This window comes from Mesoplodon densirostris, chromosome 11 (assembly GCF_025265405.1).
Source record: "Mesoplodon densirostris isolate mMesDen1 chromosome 11, mMesDen1 primary haplotype, whole genome shotgun sequence".
NCBI lineage: Eukaryota > Metazoa > Chordata > Mammalia > Artiodactyla > Ziphiidae > Mesoplodon > Mesoplodon densirostris.
Genome location: NC_082671.1, coordinates 32709167 through 32723916, shown reverse-complemented (window position 1 = coordinate 32723916; position 14750 = coordinate 32709167). Strand labels below are relative to the sequence as shown.

The following is a 14750-nucleotide window of genomic DNA, read 5'->3' as shown; positions in this document are numbered from 1 at the left end:
ATATTATTTCATCACACTAACACACATTTAAACATTATTCTACCCTTGTGTAGGCTAAGTAGCTATAGATTTAAAGTATTTTATAATATATATTTTTCTCTTTAAAAGTTGAATTGAGGGCTTCCCTGGTGGTGCAGTGGTTGAGAGTCTGCTTGCCGATGCAGGGGACAAGGGTTCGTGTCCCGGTCCGGGAAGATCCCACATGCCGCAGAGTGGCTGGGTCCGTGAGCCATGGCTGCTGAGCCTGCGCGTCTGGAGCCTGTGCTCCACAACGGGAGAGGCCACAACAGTGAGACACCCACGTACCGCCAAAAAAAAAAAAAAAAAAGTTGAATTGAAAAGTAACAACAAACTATCATATGTAATCTGAAAGAACAAAAACCAACTTAAAAACTATGTCCATTCTACAGAGTAGTGGAAAGAATTGGAGTTGGGGCCAGTAAATCTGGGTTCAAGGTCTAGGTCTACCATATATTAGCTCTATGGATTTGTGATTAGTTAATTCTTATGAATATCAATCTCATCTCCAATCTGAAAGTAATAATAGGAAACTTACTACACACTTAGTATGTGACAAAAACTGTTCTAGAATTTATGTATGAATCAATTAAAACCTCAAAATGACCCTAGGAAGTGAGCATTCTCTTTATTATTGTCCCTATTTTATAGATTAAAAGAGGTGAGTAACTTATTCAAGGCAACTTGGTTAGTAAGTGATGGAGGCGGCTGCTTTCAGAACTCAACTCTTAACCACCTGTGCCTTCATGATACTCCCTCCACAGGATTGCCATGTGGCTATAATTAAACAATATATGGTCAGTATAATATATATTTTATACTCTTACCTACTAAACAAGGTAGGTGAAAGTATTTTACATACTATAAAAGCACAAGACAAATATTAGAGTATTATTTTCTTCCTGGGAAAGACAACAAATATTCCTAGGCATTACAGATTTAACCAGGCATAAAAAGGAATGGTACCAAAATCTTAATGCCAATGAATAATAGAAAAACTATGTCAATAGCTCTTAAACTTCAGTGTGCATTGATTCATTTTGATATTTGTTTAAAATCAGATACCCTAGGCTCCACTCTTTCTAAATTCATTATATATGAGGTAGAAGCCAAGAACATGCTTTTATAACAAACTCTGCAAGAGAGTTTAATGCCAGTAGCTTAACAGACATTATTGAGAAATAATGGCCTGTGTTTAAAGCCATGTAAGTGTTATGGACTGAACTGCATCCCTCTAAAATTCATATGTTGAAGGCTTAACCACCAATACTTCAAATTGTGACTGTATTTGGAGATAAGACCTCTAAAGAGGTAACTGAGTTAAAATGGGATCTTTAGGGTAGGCCCCAATCCAATATGACTGGTGTCCTAAGATTAGACACAGACAGCACAGATGGACGACCATGTGAGGACATAGTGAAGTAGGCATCTGCAAGCCAATCAGAGAAGCCTCAGAAGAAACCTGCTGATAACTTGATCTGGGACTTCTAGCCTCCAGAATTGTGAGAAAATAAATTTGCTGTTTAAGCCACCCTATTTGTGGTGTCCTGTTACAGAAGCCCTGGTAAACTAATACAAGAAGCAACATTTTGAGGTGGAAATAATAGCTGATATGGTGATTTGGTAATTAAAACTCTTAAAAATTTTTAAAATTAAAGACAGAGGAATGAGCCATGTATAAAGAGCTAAAATTTTTTTTGCCTTTTGCTCTAGGCTGATTAATAAGTACCTGAAACTGACTAACAAGAAGTCATATGCCACTAAGATATTCTTCCTGTAGGTAAAGTTCTCTACGACTAGACTCCTTCCCTGGGCTCCATAACTTACCCATAACACAAGGAGAATAGATCATATTTTTATGTACATTCTCCCACTAAAATAGTCATTTCATTTGTTAATATTTGTCTGTTATCATCTACCTATTCATCCATAGATCCACCCATTCATCTCCCCATTCATCCATCCATCTACCCAACCAGTTAATATTTATTGAACACCTACCATGGGTTAGATGCCATTTTAGGTACTGAAAAACTACTTCTTATTGGTGGGAAGATAAAAATCCCCCCAAATTTCTAAATGAAAACTCTACAGTTTCACTTAAACAAACTCAAATGTCCTTAGGATACATTCAGGTAAGGAAATAACTGAAGTGGTCCAGGGGGATTCCAGTGAATTGGTATCTGAAAAGAGAGAAACCACAACTCAGCTCTAGAGAGTTCTAGGCAGACTGGCCGAGTTTTGCCAGATCTTCCAGTATTTTAAGAGAATCCATACATCTGGTATTTATGTGAATTTTCTGCTCAATGCTGGTGAAATAATCTGAAAATTTCACAAACATTACATGAGCCAAACAAAGCATGTCTATTATTTAGACACCTAGACACCCCCAGGGGCCACTTTGCAGCCTCTGCTCTAGATTCTGAGGACACAGTGTTAACAAAAGTGTTGAGTTCTTCAATATCTGTTACCTTCATAATCTATTTCTGATGAATTCACAACTAAATAATTTGGCTTTCAATTTATTACAGTTGTTGCATTGACCATTTATGACCAAACACACCTGAGAGAGGCAGCGCAAGGTCTTCACCCAAGAAAGAAGTGGTAAAGCTCTGTCACCACTTTCATCCTGACCTTCTTTCACCTCTGTACAAGACAACAAGGGCAGAGACCATGCTTTTTTTGTCATCTTTATAAGCTCATCAATCACTGCCTGGTGTAACTCCCTGCAGCAGTATCCATGCTTGATAAATGTTTGCTGAACTGAAATTTTTTTTTTTCGCGGTACGCGGGCCTCTCACTGTTATGGCCTCTCCCATTGCGGAGCACAGGCTCCGGACGCGCAGGCTCAGCGGCCATGGCTCACGGGCCCAGCCGCTCTGTGGCATGTGGGATCTTCCCGGACTGGGGCATGAACCCTTGTCCCCTGCATTGGCAGGCGGACTCTCAACCACTGCGCCACCAGGGAAGCCCTAGTTGAAATTTTTGATCTTTAAGGTCATGTCTACATTATGTTATTTTAGATAATTTACCAGGAAAAACAACCAGACAAATCACACTTGGAATGATACAGAATGATTACAGAGATAATCTAAGCAACTGTTTTACCTCCAGCCAAATCATGCCTTGCTCTCACTCTATTTTACTCTGTACTGGTAAGATAGGCATAATGGAATAAGAAAAGCACAACATATTTGAATGACTTTTTTTGTTTGAAGTTATATCTCAGACTTAATATTATGCTACTAGTTGATCCTGCTTTAATAACAGTAAAATATGATTTGTGACATTCATCTTTGTAGCTTAGCAGTTAATATAGAGGAATACTAGTACTTTCTCTTAACTTAAAAGAAAACACACATGTCCTTAAAATATAGAAAGCAGAAAAAAAAAGCTGATAAAAAATAAATAAATAAAAATAAATAAACAAAAATATTCTCCCTGAAACATTAAAAAAAATCTTAACTTAAAAAGTTTATTTAAATAAAATTATTTTAAAAATATAGAGAAACCCAAGTAGGGGTATACCATCACACAAATAAGTATGAAAAAATTATTATTATACAAACATCACTTTTGGTCAAATTTCATTCTTCACATTTGGCATGGAGCTCACAAATTTTGTGGTGAAAAGTATATTTGTGGTACTGTAAAAAGTAACTCCTTAAGAAAAATGATAAGACACTGAACACTAAAAATTGGGTATGCTGACTAAGTCTTTTTTTAATTAAACATAGTCAATAAAATGCAAACATTTCTTACATTTCACAAATGTCTCTGGACTTGAAACACCTACATGCATAATTAAACTCAAAACATATTCTAACTAGTAACACCCACAGTGAGTTCTTTTTCATCAATGTTTTTTCCAAAAAAGTAAAACCTCTGGGTTAAATCAGTATATTCTGGCTTAATGTCTTCATCTCTTCTCCCATAATCTTCTGATGGCTCACCTGTGTTTAAACATCATTCCGCCCCATTCAATACAGACACCTTATCAAATGTAAAGAACACATCTGGAAGTTCTACGTCATAAATTTCACAGTATTAGCAATCTGAGTGTTCACATCTTCATATACTAAGAAACCAAGAACTTTATAACTAAAAACTCAGCCACTTAAACTCCTGAAAAATGTTCTAATTATGTGGTTGATTTCGGTCTCTCTTTGATTCCCTGTAAAAACACAACCACATTCTTAACAAGTGGTGTCTCTTTTCAATTCAAGTTCCTGCAAATCTCAGAAATTATCTAACTTTCCTCTGAAGTAAGTCAAGTGATGTAATTGGGCATTCTTAATTAGTAAGAGAACAATTCATTGACTTATTACCAGGACCTAGTCACATTTCCTGACCTTACTGGTAACTGCCCTGATAACGGACTGTTCTCTCACCTCTTCAAAGAAGTATAGCTAAAGAAGTGATCTTTGTTCAGGTTGAATGTGAAAGAATAGCGAGAACGACACATTTCTAAATTTAACTTCTGGAATTTTTCAGTTAAATTTGACTTTCTCCATGAAAGTAAGGCTTCTCTATTGCAACAAATAAAGTTAACGTTAAAAGGAAGACTAATGAAGTCATAAAACGTCGAAGTCATTAGAGAATTCCAAGCACATCTGAAGGTGGCTCTGGGGATTAAAGAGGTAACATGCATCACAGCCCCTACCTAAGTAGGCACTTGGCTGGAACCTGGACCTGAATGACCAAGTCTAACACTCTCATTTTACAGATAAGAAAACTGAGGCAGGAAAGACAAACCCTTACCACATATGCATGGAAGGGTTTATCAAAAGTGAACAGAAAATGATTGACTTAAGGTGCAGAGTAACCAAAGGATGATCTGTGATATTGGCGTGGTTTTAGTTACACAAGTGATAAAAAATAATTTTCATACCCTCATCTCAAGGGACTTTTCTAATTTCCCCCTAAGAGTGACTCTATTCCTGATGATTTTATGTCCTGGTTCCAAAAATAAAACTAAGTTGAGGAAAGTCATATCCCTAATCATTGCACTTCCATTATTTATTCTAAAAACATTTACTTAAAATTATTCCAGGGCTTGACAATTTAATGCAATGGAAGCTCAAACCACATCACTTTAACAAATTCCCTCCACAGCCCACAGTTTCTCTTTGCTGCTCTCCCCGTTTAAGTGGCTAGTCCGCTGTTTTCAGCTCTAAGGAAGTCTCTGAAAGTCAACCAAGCTGCTTCTGGCCAGATCTGAGGAGACTAGAAATCTTTGTCAATAGTTATCTTCACAGGTGTTTTTACCTTTATTATTATTATTATTTTGTATGCCTGGAACTCAAGTGAAACATCAGCTTGAAAAGGCAGGGCTCAGCCGGAAGTGGCCTGGCCGTCCAACCGCACCTGTCACTTTTTACCTGTTTGCAAGACCACAGTTTTCTCTTCTCCATCCAGAGACATAATACTGAAATTATAGATGGTTCCCGCTTGTAAATCCTTGGGGTTACATCCATAGGTGGTGTTGTCTGTCCGCACTGGGTGGCAGCACGCGACCCTCGACGTGTCACTGCTGCAGATGAGGCTAAAGTTACAGGGTGACGCCAAAGTTCTCCACTGTAGAGACACGGAGCGGCTGGAGACCCTGGACTCCGTCAGGGTGAAGTTGCATCTCACTGGCTCCCCCAGTCCAGTCTGCAAAGGAACCAGAACAACAGCTGAAGCCCGCTGTCTAGACCAGCCCAGGGACGAGTCCGTAGCAAGCTGCCCAAGCTGCTCCACTCACCCCTGGCCCCCAGCCTGAGCCCATCCATCCTTTCGCCCCCCAGCCAGAGAAGAGGCTCTTAGCCCAGGGGGGTGGCCACCTTCTCCCTAGCTGCTTTTTCTCCGGAGCAGCTGGAAAGAGAAGGTGGCTTGTTGCCTTTGACAGTGGCACGAGCTGTCAGTCTGGCTGGGGGCTCAGAAGATGATGGCTCATTCTTCCCCAGGGAGAGGAAGAAATTCTGCCACCTCCCTCTCCAAAACACAACCCAGCAGACCAGAGAGCGGAGTGGGCATTTTGTCCTCGGCGGGGAGGGCCGCGTCCGCCCGCGGGGACCTTTTCTCGGGCCCCTCACCTGCAGCAGGCTCAGCGCGGTCCACAGGGCCAGCCCGGCTCCATGGCTCCGCATGGCGCTCAGCGGTTCCCCCTGACTCGACCGCTGGGCTGGGACGCGGGGCGGCCCCGACGGCCGGCGGAGCGGGGAGCACTTGTTGCGCGCGCTCAGCGCGCCCCGCGGGCGCAGAGCGCTAGCCTCCGGGCTGACCTCGCGCGGGGGCCGCCGCCGCCGCCGCTGATGCTGCTGCCGCCCCGGGCCGGCTGCGGACGCGAGAGGCGGCGGGGGCCGGCAGCGCGCCGCCCTTCCCACGCTGCCATTCTGACCCGCGCTGCCTCGCCCCGAGCCCCGGCCGCGGACTTCCGCAATCAAAAGGCAATTTCCTCGTCTCCCGGCAAAGGAACAATGCGCCGACGAGGGAGGGAGCCCCGAGGAGCCAACGCCTGAGGCTGCCAAGGGGGCCCGAGGCGGGCCAAGATGCCCCCGCCTTTCCCTCCAGGGGTCCCGGCCGGGTCTGCGGAGCTCTGCCTCCTTCTCCGCCTCCCCGACCGACTTTCACTTTTTCCCAGTCCGTGGTCCTCAACACCACCGTCTCAGCAGCAATAAGACTTGCGCGCTCTCACTTTCCATCTCCGCACCGCGCCCCCTCCCTCCCTCCCTCCACACCCTGCGTCTGCCGCTCCTATCTTCCTTCCTATCTTTTTTTTTTTTTTTGTGGTACGCGGGCCTCTCACTGTTGTGGCCTCTCCCGTTGCGGAGCACAGGCTCCGGACGCGCAGGCTCATTGGCCATGGCTCACGGGCCCAGCCACTCCGCGGCATGTGGGATCTTCCCGGATCGGGGCACGAACCCGTGTCCCCTACATCGGCAGGCGGACTCTCAACCACTGCGACGCGAGGGAAGCCCCTTCCTATCTTCCTCATCTGCTTTCTCCAGGGCCTCTTTTCCCAGGATTAAACTTGACCACAGCAGATTTCCCTAGGTCACCTCACTCTTTCCTGAAGTCTTTTATTAGAGTGCTTTTGCCCTTCTCACCTCAAAGCATTCATTGGTCCCAACGCGTATCCCCCTGACACCATCAAGAGAAAAAGACCCCGAAAGGATGGTGTCCATTGTCAACTTGACCTTCATTTTTTCCTGCCATTCACTTTCCCCTTTCTCTTGTGTAGAGGTCTGTGCCCTCCCTAAATCTTGTGCACATGGTGCTAACCAAGAACAAGTATAATCACCACCAATCGTCCAGCCCACAAGCAAAGCAGTTTCATCACTGACCATCCAGTAGTTAAAGTCATTTCATCCATAACTGTCCAAGCAATATAAGAAAGCAATACGAACTCTCGTTTGTGGAAAATACGCTTGATGGCTCAGCTTCCCACATATTACAAGAAAGTGAAATTCATTTAGTTTTTAGCACTAACTTTATGCTAACTTTTAGCAGCTGCCTCGTACCTGAGTGATCATGTATCTGAAAATGGATTTTAAAAGAGTTCCTGATAACCAAAGAGCAAAAATGTTTAATTAGTCATAGGTGATAGTAGGAAAACATTGCAACAACCTTAATAATGTTTGACTGCTTTTCTTTGGGTGCCATCCCTGACAACTGCCGGAAGAGAGGAGATTTTTCAAAACAAAATACTTGAGCTACATCAATGGGAAGGATGGCATATTCTTTTCTTTTTCAAATAGATTATACATAAAGCTATATTATTGATTGCTATATCAAAGGTACCTACTTGGAGGAAAAGCAGAAAAAAATGAAAAAGTGAAAATTATTGCAATTCTTTTTTTTTTTTTGCGGTACGGTGGCCTCTCACTATTGTGGCCTCTCCTGTTGCGGAGCACACGCTCCGGACGCGCAGGCTCAGCGGCCTTGGCTCACGGGCCCAGCCGCTCCGCGGCATGTGGGATCTTCCCGGACCAGGGCACAAACCCGTGTCCCCTGCATCGGCAGGTGGACTCGCAACCACTGCGCCACCAGGGAAGCCCTGCAATTCTTTTAGAAAACTTGTGTTTAAAAAAATTTTTTTAAATGAAAAGATGAAGTTTCTACTCCTTCAAAGATTCTATGGGCTTTTAATCTGCAGCCAGACTAGAGATCTCAAATTTCTTTTTCAAGTTACCAGACACTCAAGGAAGGTCAAACCTAAAACACGTGTGTATTTCTGGGAAAATGGAATCTTTCTTATTTCTCTGCCCAGGTCACTTGTCTTACCAGAGAACTTTTGCCCTCTGTATTTTGCCCCCAAGTTCAATGACTTTTCACAGCCTGGCATTCCTTTCGGCATCATCAGAGATACTCCTCTTCTCTCCCCGTTAGAGACTGCAACCCTACAGGCTGCCGTCAGCCTTTACAGGGGTCTTTTTAAACTTTATTCCTTTTTAACATTACCGTTTTCTTTCCTGGCTATGTTCAGAAGACAATGTGATTTCCTCGTCTGTAAAACTGGAATAATATCTTCTCTAAATACTACCCAGAGCTATTATGAAGAATAAGATCACATATGTTAAAGCACCTATGCAAACTTTAATGTGCTGTCCAAGTGTCAGTTTGCCTAGTGATAGGTTGCATCCAAATCACACAGTTTGCTCTCTTTCAAATTCATCCATCACATAGGTCCCACTTACCTAACTTCTGCTGCCCATCCTTCTCTTTGTCAAAAACCAAAGAGGTTTTTACATTTTTCTCATAGATTGCGCCTCAGAATTGAAACATTCCCTCTCAAATTCACTAAATACCTCTGTCCTTTGCAGAAATCTTCGATAAATCCTGTCTTTCTCAAGTTCTCCAAGGTTTCTCACATATTTTTTTAATTACATGTTACCAACCTATTATACCTTAACAGTTAATTTTAAAATAGTATTTGATATCCAATACACTGTCTGACTATAATGCAGTATACTGCCTTATAGTAGAGGCAACTGCAACAAAAAGGCAAAATGTGAAGAGGACTGGGCTTCCCTGGTGGCACAGTGGTTGAGAGTCCGCCTGCCGATGCAGGGGACACGGATTCATGCCCCGGTCCGGGAAGATCCCACATGCCGCAGAGTGGCTGGGCCCATGAGCCATGGCCGCTGAGCCTGCACGTCCGGAGCCTGTGCTCCGCAACGGGAGAGGCCACAACAGTGAGAGGCCCGCGTACCGCAAAAAAAAAAAAAAAGAAAAAAAAATGTGAAGAGTACTAATCAAATAAGGCAATAACAAAATATCCTCATAACACTCTTCAGATGCTTCCAAATTCTGTTATTAACAGTGACCTGCTAAAAATAACCCTGGGAATAGGAATTAGAAAAAGAAGGAGCGATTTCTTCAAATACAATTATTTAATTATTGATCTATCAGAGAGACATGTACATTTAGGGTCTTGTGCCTTTTATCTATTTTGATACCAATGTATATGAAGAATTATAGCAATCTGTGAAGGAAAGGACTGGGAGTCAGAGATATTTCTTTCCCAAAGGTATATAACTGCTGGTTCTTTTTTTTGGAGAATCTTAAGGCTCACAGCAAAGCTCCCAATTAATTAGTGGGTCCTAAATAACCTATAGGAATGAACATACTATGAAACAAGGAGAGAAAGTTTAAACTCAGGTTTTTACTGAATACCTTTTAAAAGCTGATTTACCTTTTAAAAACACATATTAATATGAAAAATTAGAGAGATGTGTAATAGATTCAAGGCAGTAAGAGACTGGGAAAAGCTGCCAGATAACATCTCTTCCTAGAGGAGTTTATTTGAAACTACTCTACAAAGTACAAATAAGATGATTCATTTTATTCTTTGTTCTCATCTTTGTTTGGAATTCCTCAACTTCTTTGAACCTATTTATCCTGTGTAATGACACTACATTTGCTTTAGAAGTTACTGCATTCCAGGAATTTGGAATCAGCCTCTCTGTAACTTTTCAAGGGACAACCTCTTCTCTTTGCCACTAGGAAACCTTTCGCAGACTGCAGGGGAAGGGTGGGACTGCTTTCGGTTAGACATGAGTGCCTAATGTTAAACTGTTGGTTAAACAGCTGCCTTTTAAACAAATAGTCATAACAATTAATGAATAATTGTTCTAATTTATATATTCATTAATTATGATTTCATGGATGAAAGCATGGCTCTTATCATGTCATGAACATACATGTTGAATGATACAGCGGATCATCAAGGGTCCCAGGGTCACACTTTGAGAATTGTTACTTTACATGAGGGTTTGAGCTGGGTGCAAAGAAGGTTGGGGGATGAAGTGAGAGTGGATTGGTAAAGTTGATTGGTTAATTCAAAATCCTCACTCATGACCTAAAAGGCCTTTCATGACCTGGCCTCTGCTTACCCCATGCCTCTCTCCTGCTTGCCTCCTAGGCTCCAGTGGCCTGGGTCTAATAGTTCATTTACTCATTCATTCAGCATATATTGACTGAGCACCTACCGTGTGCCAGGCCCTGGTTTAGGTTTTGGAGACACCCCCAAGAAGATGACTTTTTCCTGCCCTAGGGCCTTTGCACCTGCCATTTCCTTTTCTTGGACCACTCCTGCCCAGGAGGTCTGCTTAGCTGTCTTTCTCCCAATCTTTAGGTCTCAGCTTAAACACATCCCTATGGGGCCAGGCCCTTTCTGACCTCACAGGGGAAAAGTGTGCTCTTATCAATCTTCATCTCAGCAACCCATTTATTTAATTCTGAACATTAATGACACTTGGTAATAATCCAATTATTTATATGTTTGTATACTGTCTGCCTTCCCTGGCCATGTGGAGAATTACTTTAGGGCAGAGTCTTTGTCTGTCTTGCTCTTCTTGCACAGAGTTTGGCATATAGTGGAGTTTCAACAAATATTTGTTGAGTGAGTAGATGAATGAATGAATGAATGAATGAGTGAATCTTTGTACCTGCTCAATAAATATTATTATCTGAATAAACACTGTAAACAAGTCCTTCTAGATATGTTCCTGCTAGATGCCTCAAATATCATCTTAAAAGGGAGGGAGGGGTGGAGCAAAGGAATAAAAGAGAGGAAGAAGAGAAGATTGATTCTGAAGAGAAAGAGGTGGGAACAGATGAGTGGGAGGGAAGATGAAGGGAGGAAAAGGAGAGAGGGGAAGGAGGTAGTAACCTTTAGGACAGTGGTTCTCAAAAGCTAGTATCAGCATCATCTGAGAACTTGCTAAAAACATAAAACCTTAGGGCCCTACTACAACCTGAGGCATTTGAAATGTTCTGGTGGAGCCAGATAATCCTTGTGTGTGCCTCTGTTTGTATGTGTGTGTGTGCCTGTGTATGTGTGTGTGCGCGCCTGTGTATGTGTGCCTGTGTGTGCCTGTATATGTATGTGTGTGTGCCTGTGTATGTATGTGTCTGTGCCTGTGTATGTGTTTGTGTGCCTGTGTATGTGTGTGTGCCTGTGTGTGTGTGCGCCTGTGTATGTATGTGTGTGTATGTATATGTGTGCCGGTGTATGTGTGTGTGTGTGTGTATGTATATGTGTGCCTGTGTGTGTGTGTGTGTGTGTGTGTATTTAACAAGCCTTCCTGCTCTAGTTGGTGAAAAAGAGCTATCCAAATTCCAAACAAAAGCCTTAGATTGCCAATCCCCTACTCTAAACCCTGATCCAGTTGTCACTTTATATGAAAGAGAGTTAATGATATCTCATTCTTTTAAATTTCACTGAGCTCTCTGGTTACAAGAAGCTATATAGATGATTTAGAAGATCTTGAACAGTTTTAGAAGGTGTCAAATAAGTAAAGTGGTAATGTAATATATGATAATATATTTTGTATAATATAGTATGTATTTTATATTGTATATCTATAATATATATTATATGCATAGTTTGATATTTATAACTTCTCAATAAAGTACAGATGCTAAAGGGAAAAAGGTCAACATGCAGCAAACTTAACAAATGTTAGATGACAGGCCAGTTCTGATGCCTTTTGTTATGCAACACTCATGTCTGTTTCCCCAGATATTTTTAAAAAGAAGAAAGCCTAGCAATTAGGGAATGTGTCAGTTAAAAACAATTACAAGATGGCAAATCCTTTTCTCTGCTTCAATCTGAAACTGTTTCAATAGTACATTACAGCAAAAGTGAACACGATTTTTATCCTGCAGCCGTTGTCATGCATTTAAAAGAGATTTATTAAAATTTAAGGTAAGATAATTTTGATAAGCAGTTTTTAAAAAAGGACCGTGACTTTTGTGTTTAGAGATACTGTATTGGGATATTTATATTTCAAGGAATCTTTCTAGCTTCCTAGATTGTAACCTTCCTAGGTCATAAGCTCTCCTGGAAAATGGAAATTATACAGGCATTTGGGGGTGGCTTGATGAGGGGGAGGATAAAATGAGAAAGTGCATGTTATATTTACAGCACCTCCCTGGCTAAAGGATGATAGTATGTTGGATAGTATGATGATTAGTACTAATAATAGTATATGAATAACAACAAATGTTAGAGAGTATGATTATTAGTGCTAATAATAGTAGATGAATAACAATAAATCATGGATGCTGAGCATCCAGCAATGCTAGAGAGAATGACAAAGTCCACGGACGAGAATGTCTTTCTGAGAACATCCAAATAATAATAAATTACCATTGCTGTCAATCCCATACTCAAGAGAAATTCCTCAGAAGATCAGCACAGAAGACATTTACCGGCTGCTCTGACTGTTGGCAGTGCCAAGGTTTTTTTTAAATCCTGGAAGGGAGGGGTGGGAGTGCTGGATGTGTCTCTAATAGCAGCCCCACCATCTCTCCCAGGCACATCTCTAAGGTTTCTTGGTATTTTTTTTTCTACATCAATTTTTTTTTTTTTTTGCGGTACGCGGGCCTCTCACTGTTGTGGCTTCTCCCGTTGCGGAGCACAGGCTCCGGACGCGCAGGCTCAGCGGCCATGGCTCACGGGCCCAGCCACTCCGCGGCATGTGGGATCTTCCCGGACTGGGGCATGAACCCGTGTCCCCTGCATCGGCAGGCAGACTCTCAACCACTGCGCCACCAGGGAAGCCCTACATCAATTTTTTTACCCTCTTCCCTTCCCCCACTTTTTTTTTTTTTTTAATCTGGAGGAAATGAGCTTTGCATAGCTTTTGTCAGAGCTTTGTAACTGTACACAGACGAATGACTTAAAACCAGATGTGACTGTAAACGAATCACTTTTCCAACCTCAAGCACTTCGGCTGCATCTTCATTCCCACGTTTCCGGTGCTACTACCCCCCCCCTCGGAAATGAGTCAGCCCACACACGAACTGAATCAAGGCGTTAATGCGGCCAGTGGAGCTGCCTGTATGGGAGTGACTGCTATACATTCTGGTTTCAGGAGCAAGGTCATGATTCTCATGACTATCCAAGCCCTAGGATAGTAAATAAACAAAACATGGCTAACATTGGCTTTAAGGGAAAGGAAAATAAAAACAAAAGAAATGATCACACATCTCATCTCCCTTAGACAGTGATGATTGGAGGGTAAAGATTCTGTCTTCTTTTTTTCTGTGTATCCTGTCATTAGAACATCATTTCCCATGAATTCACTGGAGCTCGCAAACAGAGGGCTCCCTATTTGACCAGCACATGCGCCTTTTCTGGCTTTTATAGTGTGATCTTAATATAGTTTTTAAAAAATTGAATAAGCAGGTAATGTTGAGAAAAATAGGAGATTTTAAAGGGGAAAAATATCTGGATTTTTGACTTTTCATTAAAAAAATTAAAAGATGGAGGCATGGGCTTCTCTGGTGGCGCAGTGGTTGAGAGTCTGCCTGCCGATGCAGGGGACGTGGGTTCGTGCCCCGGTCCGGGAAGATCCCACGTGCCGCGGGGCAGCTGGGCCCGTGAGCCATGGCCGCTGAGCCTGCGCGTCCGGAGCCTGTGCTCCGCAACGGGAGAGGCCACAACAGTGAGAGGCTCGCGTACCGCAAAAAAAAAAAAAAAGATGGAGGCGTGCTGTGCCAGCATTCTGCCCACCTGGTCCACACAGCATGTCTCAGAGTCCCCTGAATGTTGAAGCTGAAAGTGATCAAAGTGGAAGATCAAAGGATTTTACCATGTTTTTCAAAAATATAATGATAAAAACCATCAGCTAGATTAGAAACCTCTTGACGGAAGGAGTCATGGCTCTTCGTTATCTCCCCAACATGTCCAGGTTGTGGAGACTCAATGTCTATTCATCTACTGACAGTAAATATTCACACCTCACCACTAAACAAGGACATGACTAAGTACTGGGGAATCTTAAAAGCAATTGTATTCTTCAGTTGCTCCAATGCAGACCTGGAACCCTTAGCATCACAGAATCCAATAATACTTAGCACCTAAGCCTTAGGATAAGCTAGTGCCCAAGCAGCCTCTGACTCCATGGAAGACCGAATCCTTCTAGAATAATCCAGAGGTCATTGGATTCAGGCCACCAAGGTCAAAACTCTTAGCAAAGCATCTAACTGTGGTACCCTCTCCACAGCTTTGCTGTCCTGGGCTGGAAGTACAGCCTTGCACAAAGAGGAGCAAACACTGGGCTTCCCTGGTGGCGCAGTGGTTGAGAATCCGCCTGCTGATGTAGGGGACGCGGGTTCGTGCCCCGGTCCGGGAAGATCCCACATGCCGTGGAGCGGCTGGGCCCGTGAGCCATGGCCGCTGAGCCTGCGCGTCCGGAGCCTGTGCTCCGCAACGGGAGAGGTCACAACAGTGAGAG

The 14750-nt window shown here is 42.7% G+C and overlaps 1 protein-coding gene across 2 annotated transcripts in view; it reads right to left on the bottom strand.

The window, feature by feature from the left end:
* The window catches only part of PTPRB (protein tyrosine phosphatase receptor type B), a 116117-nt gene that overhangs the window by 79973 nt on the left and 21394 nt on the right, over nucleotides 1-14750 (bottom strand). Inside the window, exons 1-2 of one of the 2 annotated variants that reach the window (XM_060112264.1) lie at nucleotides 6096-6696; nucleotides 5400-5673 (exon numbers count right to left, since the gene is read on the bottom strand). In XM_060112264.1, the coding sequence (XP_059968247.1) occupies nucleotides 5400-5673; nucleotides 6096-6149 (328 nt within the window). In that variant the 5' untranslated portion in view covers nucleotides 6150-6696. Of the gene's footprint in view, nucleotides 1-5399; nucleotides 5674-6095; nucleotides 6697-14750 lie in introns of those variants that run through there. The other variant, XM_060112263.1, reaches the window with a different exon arrangement.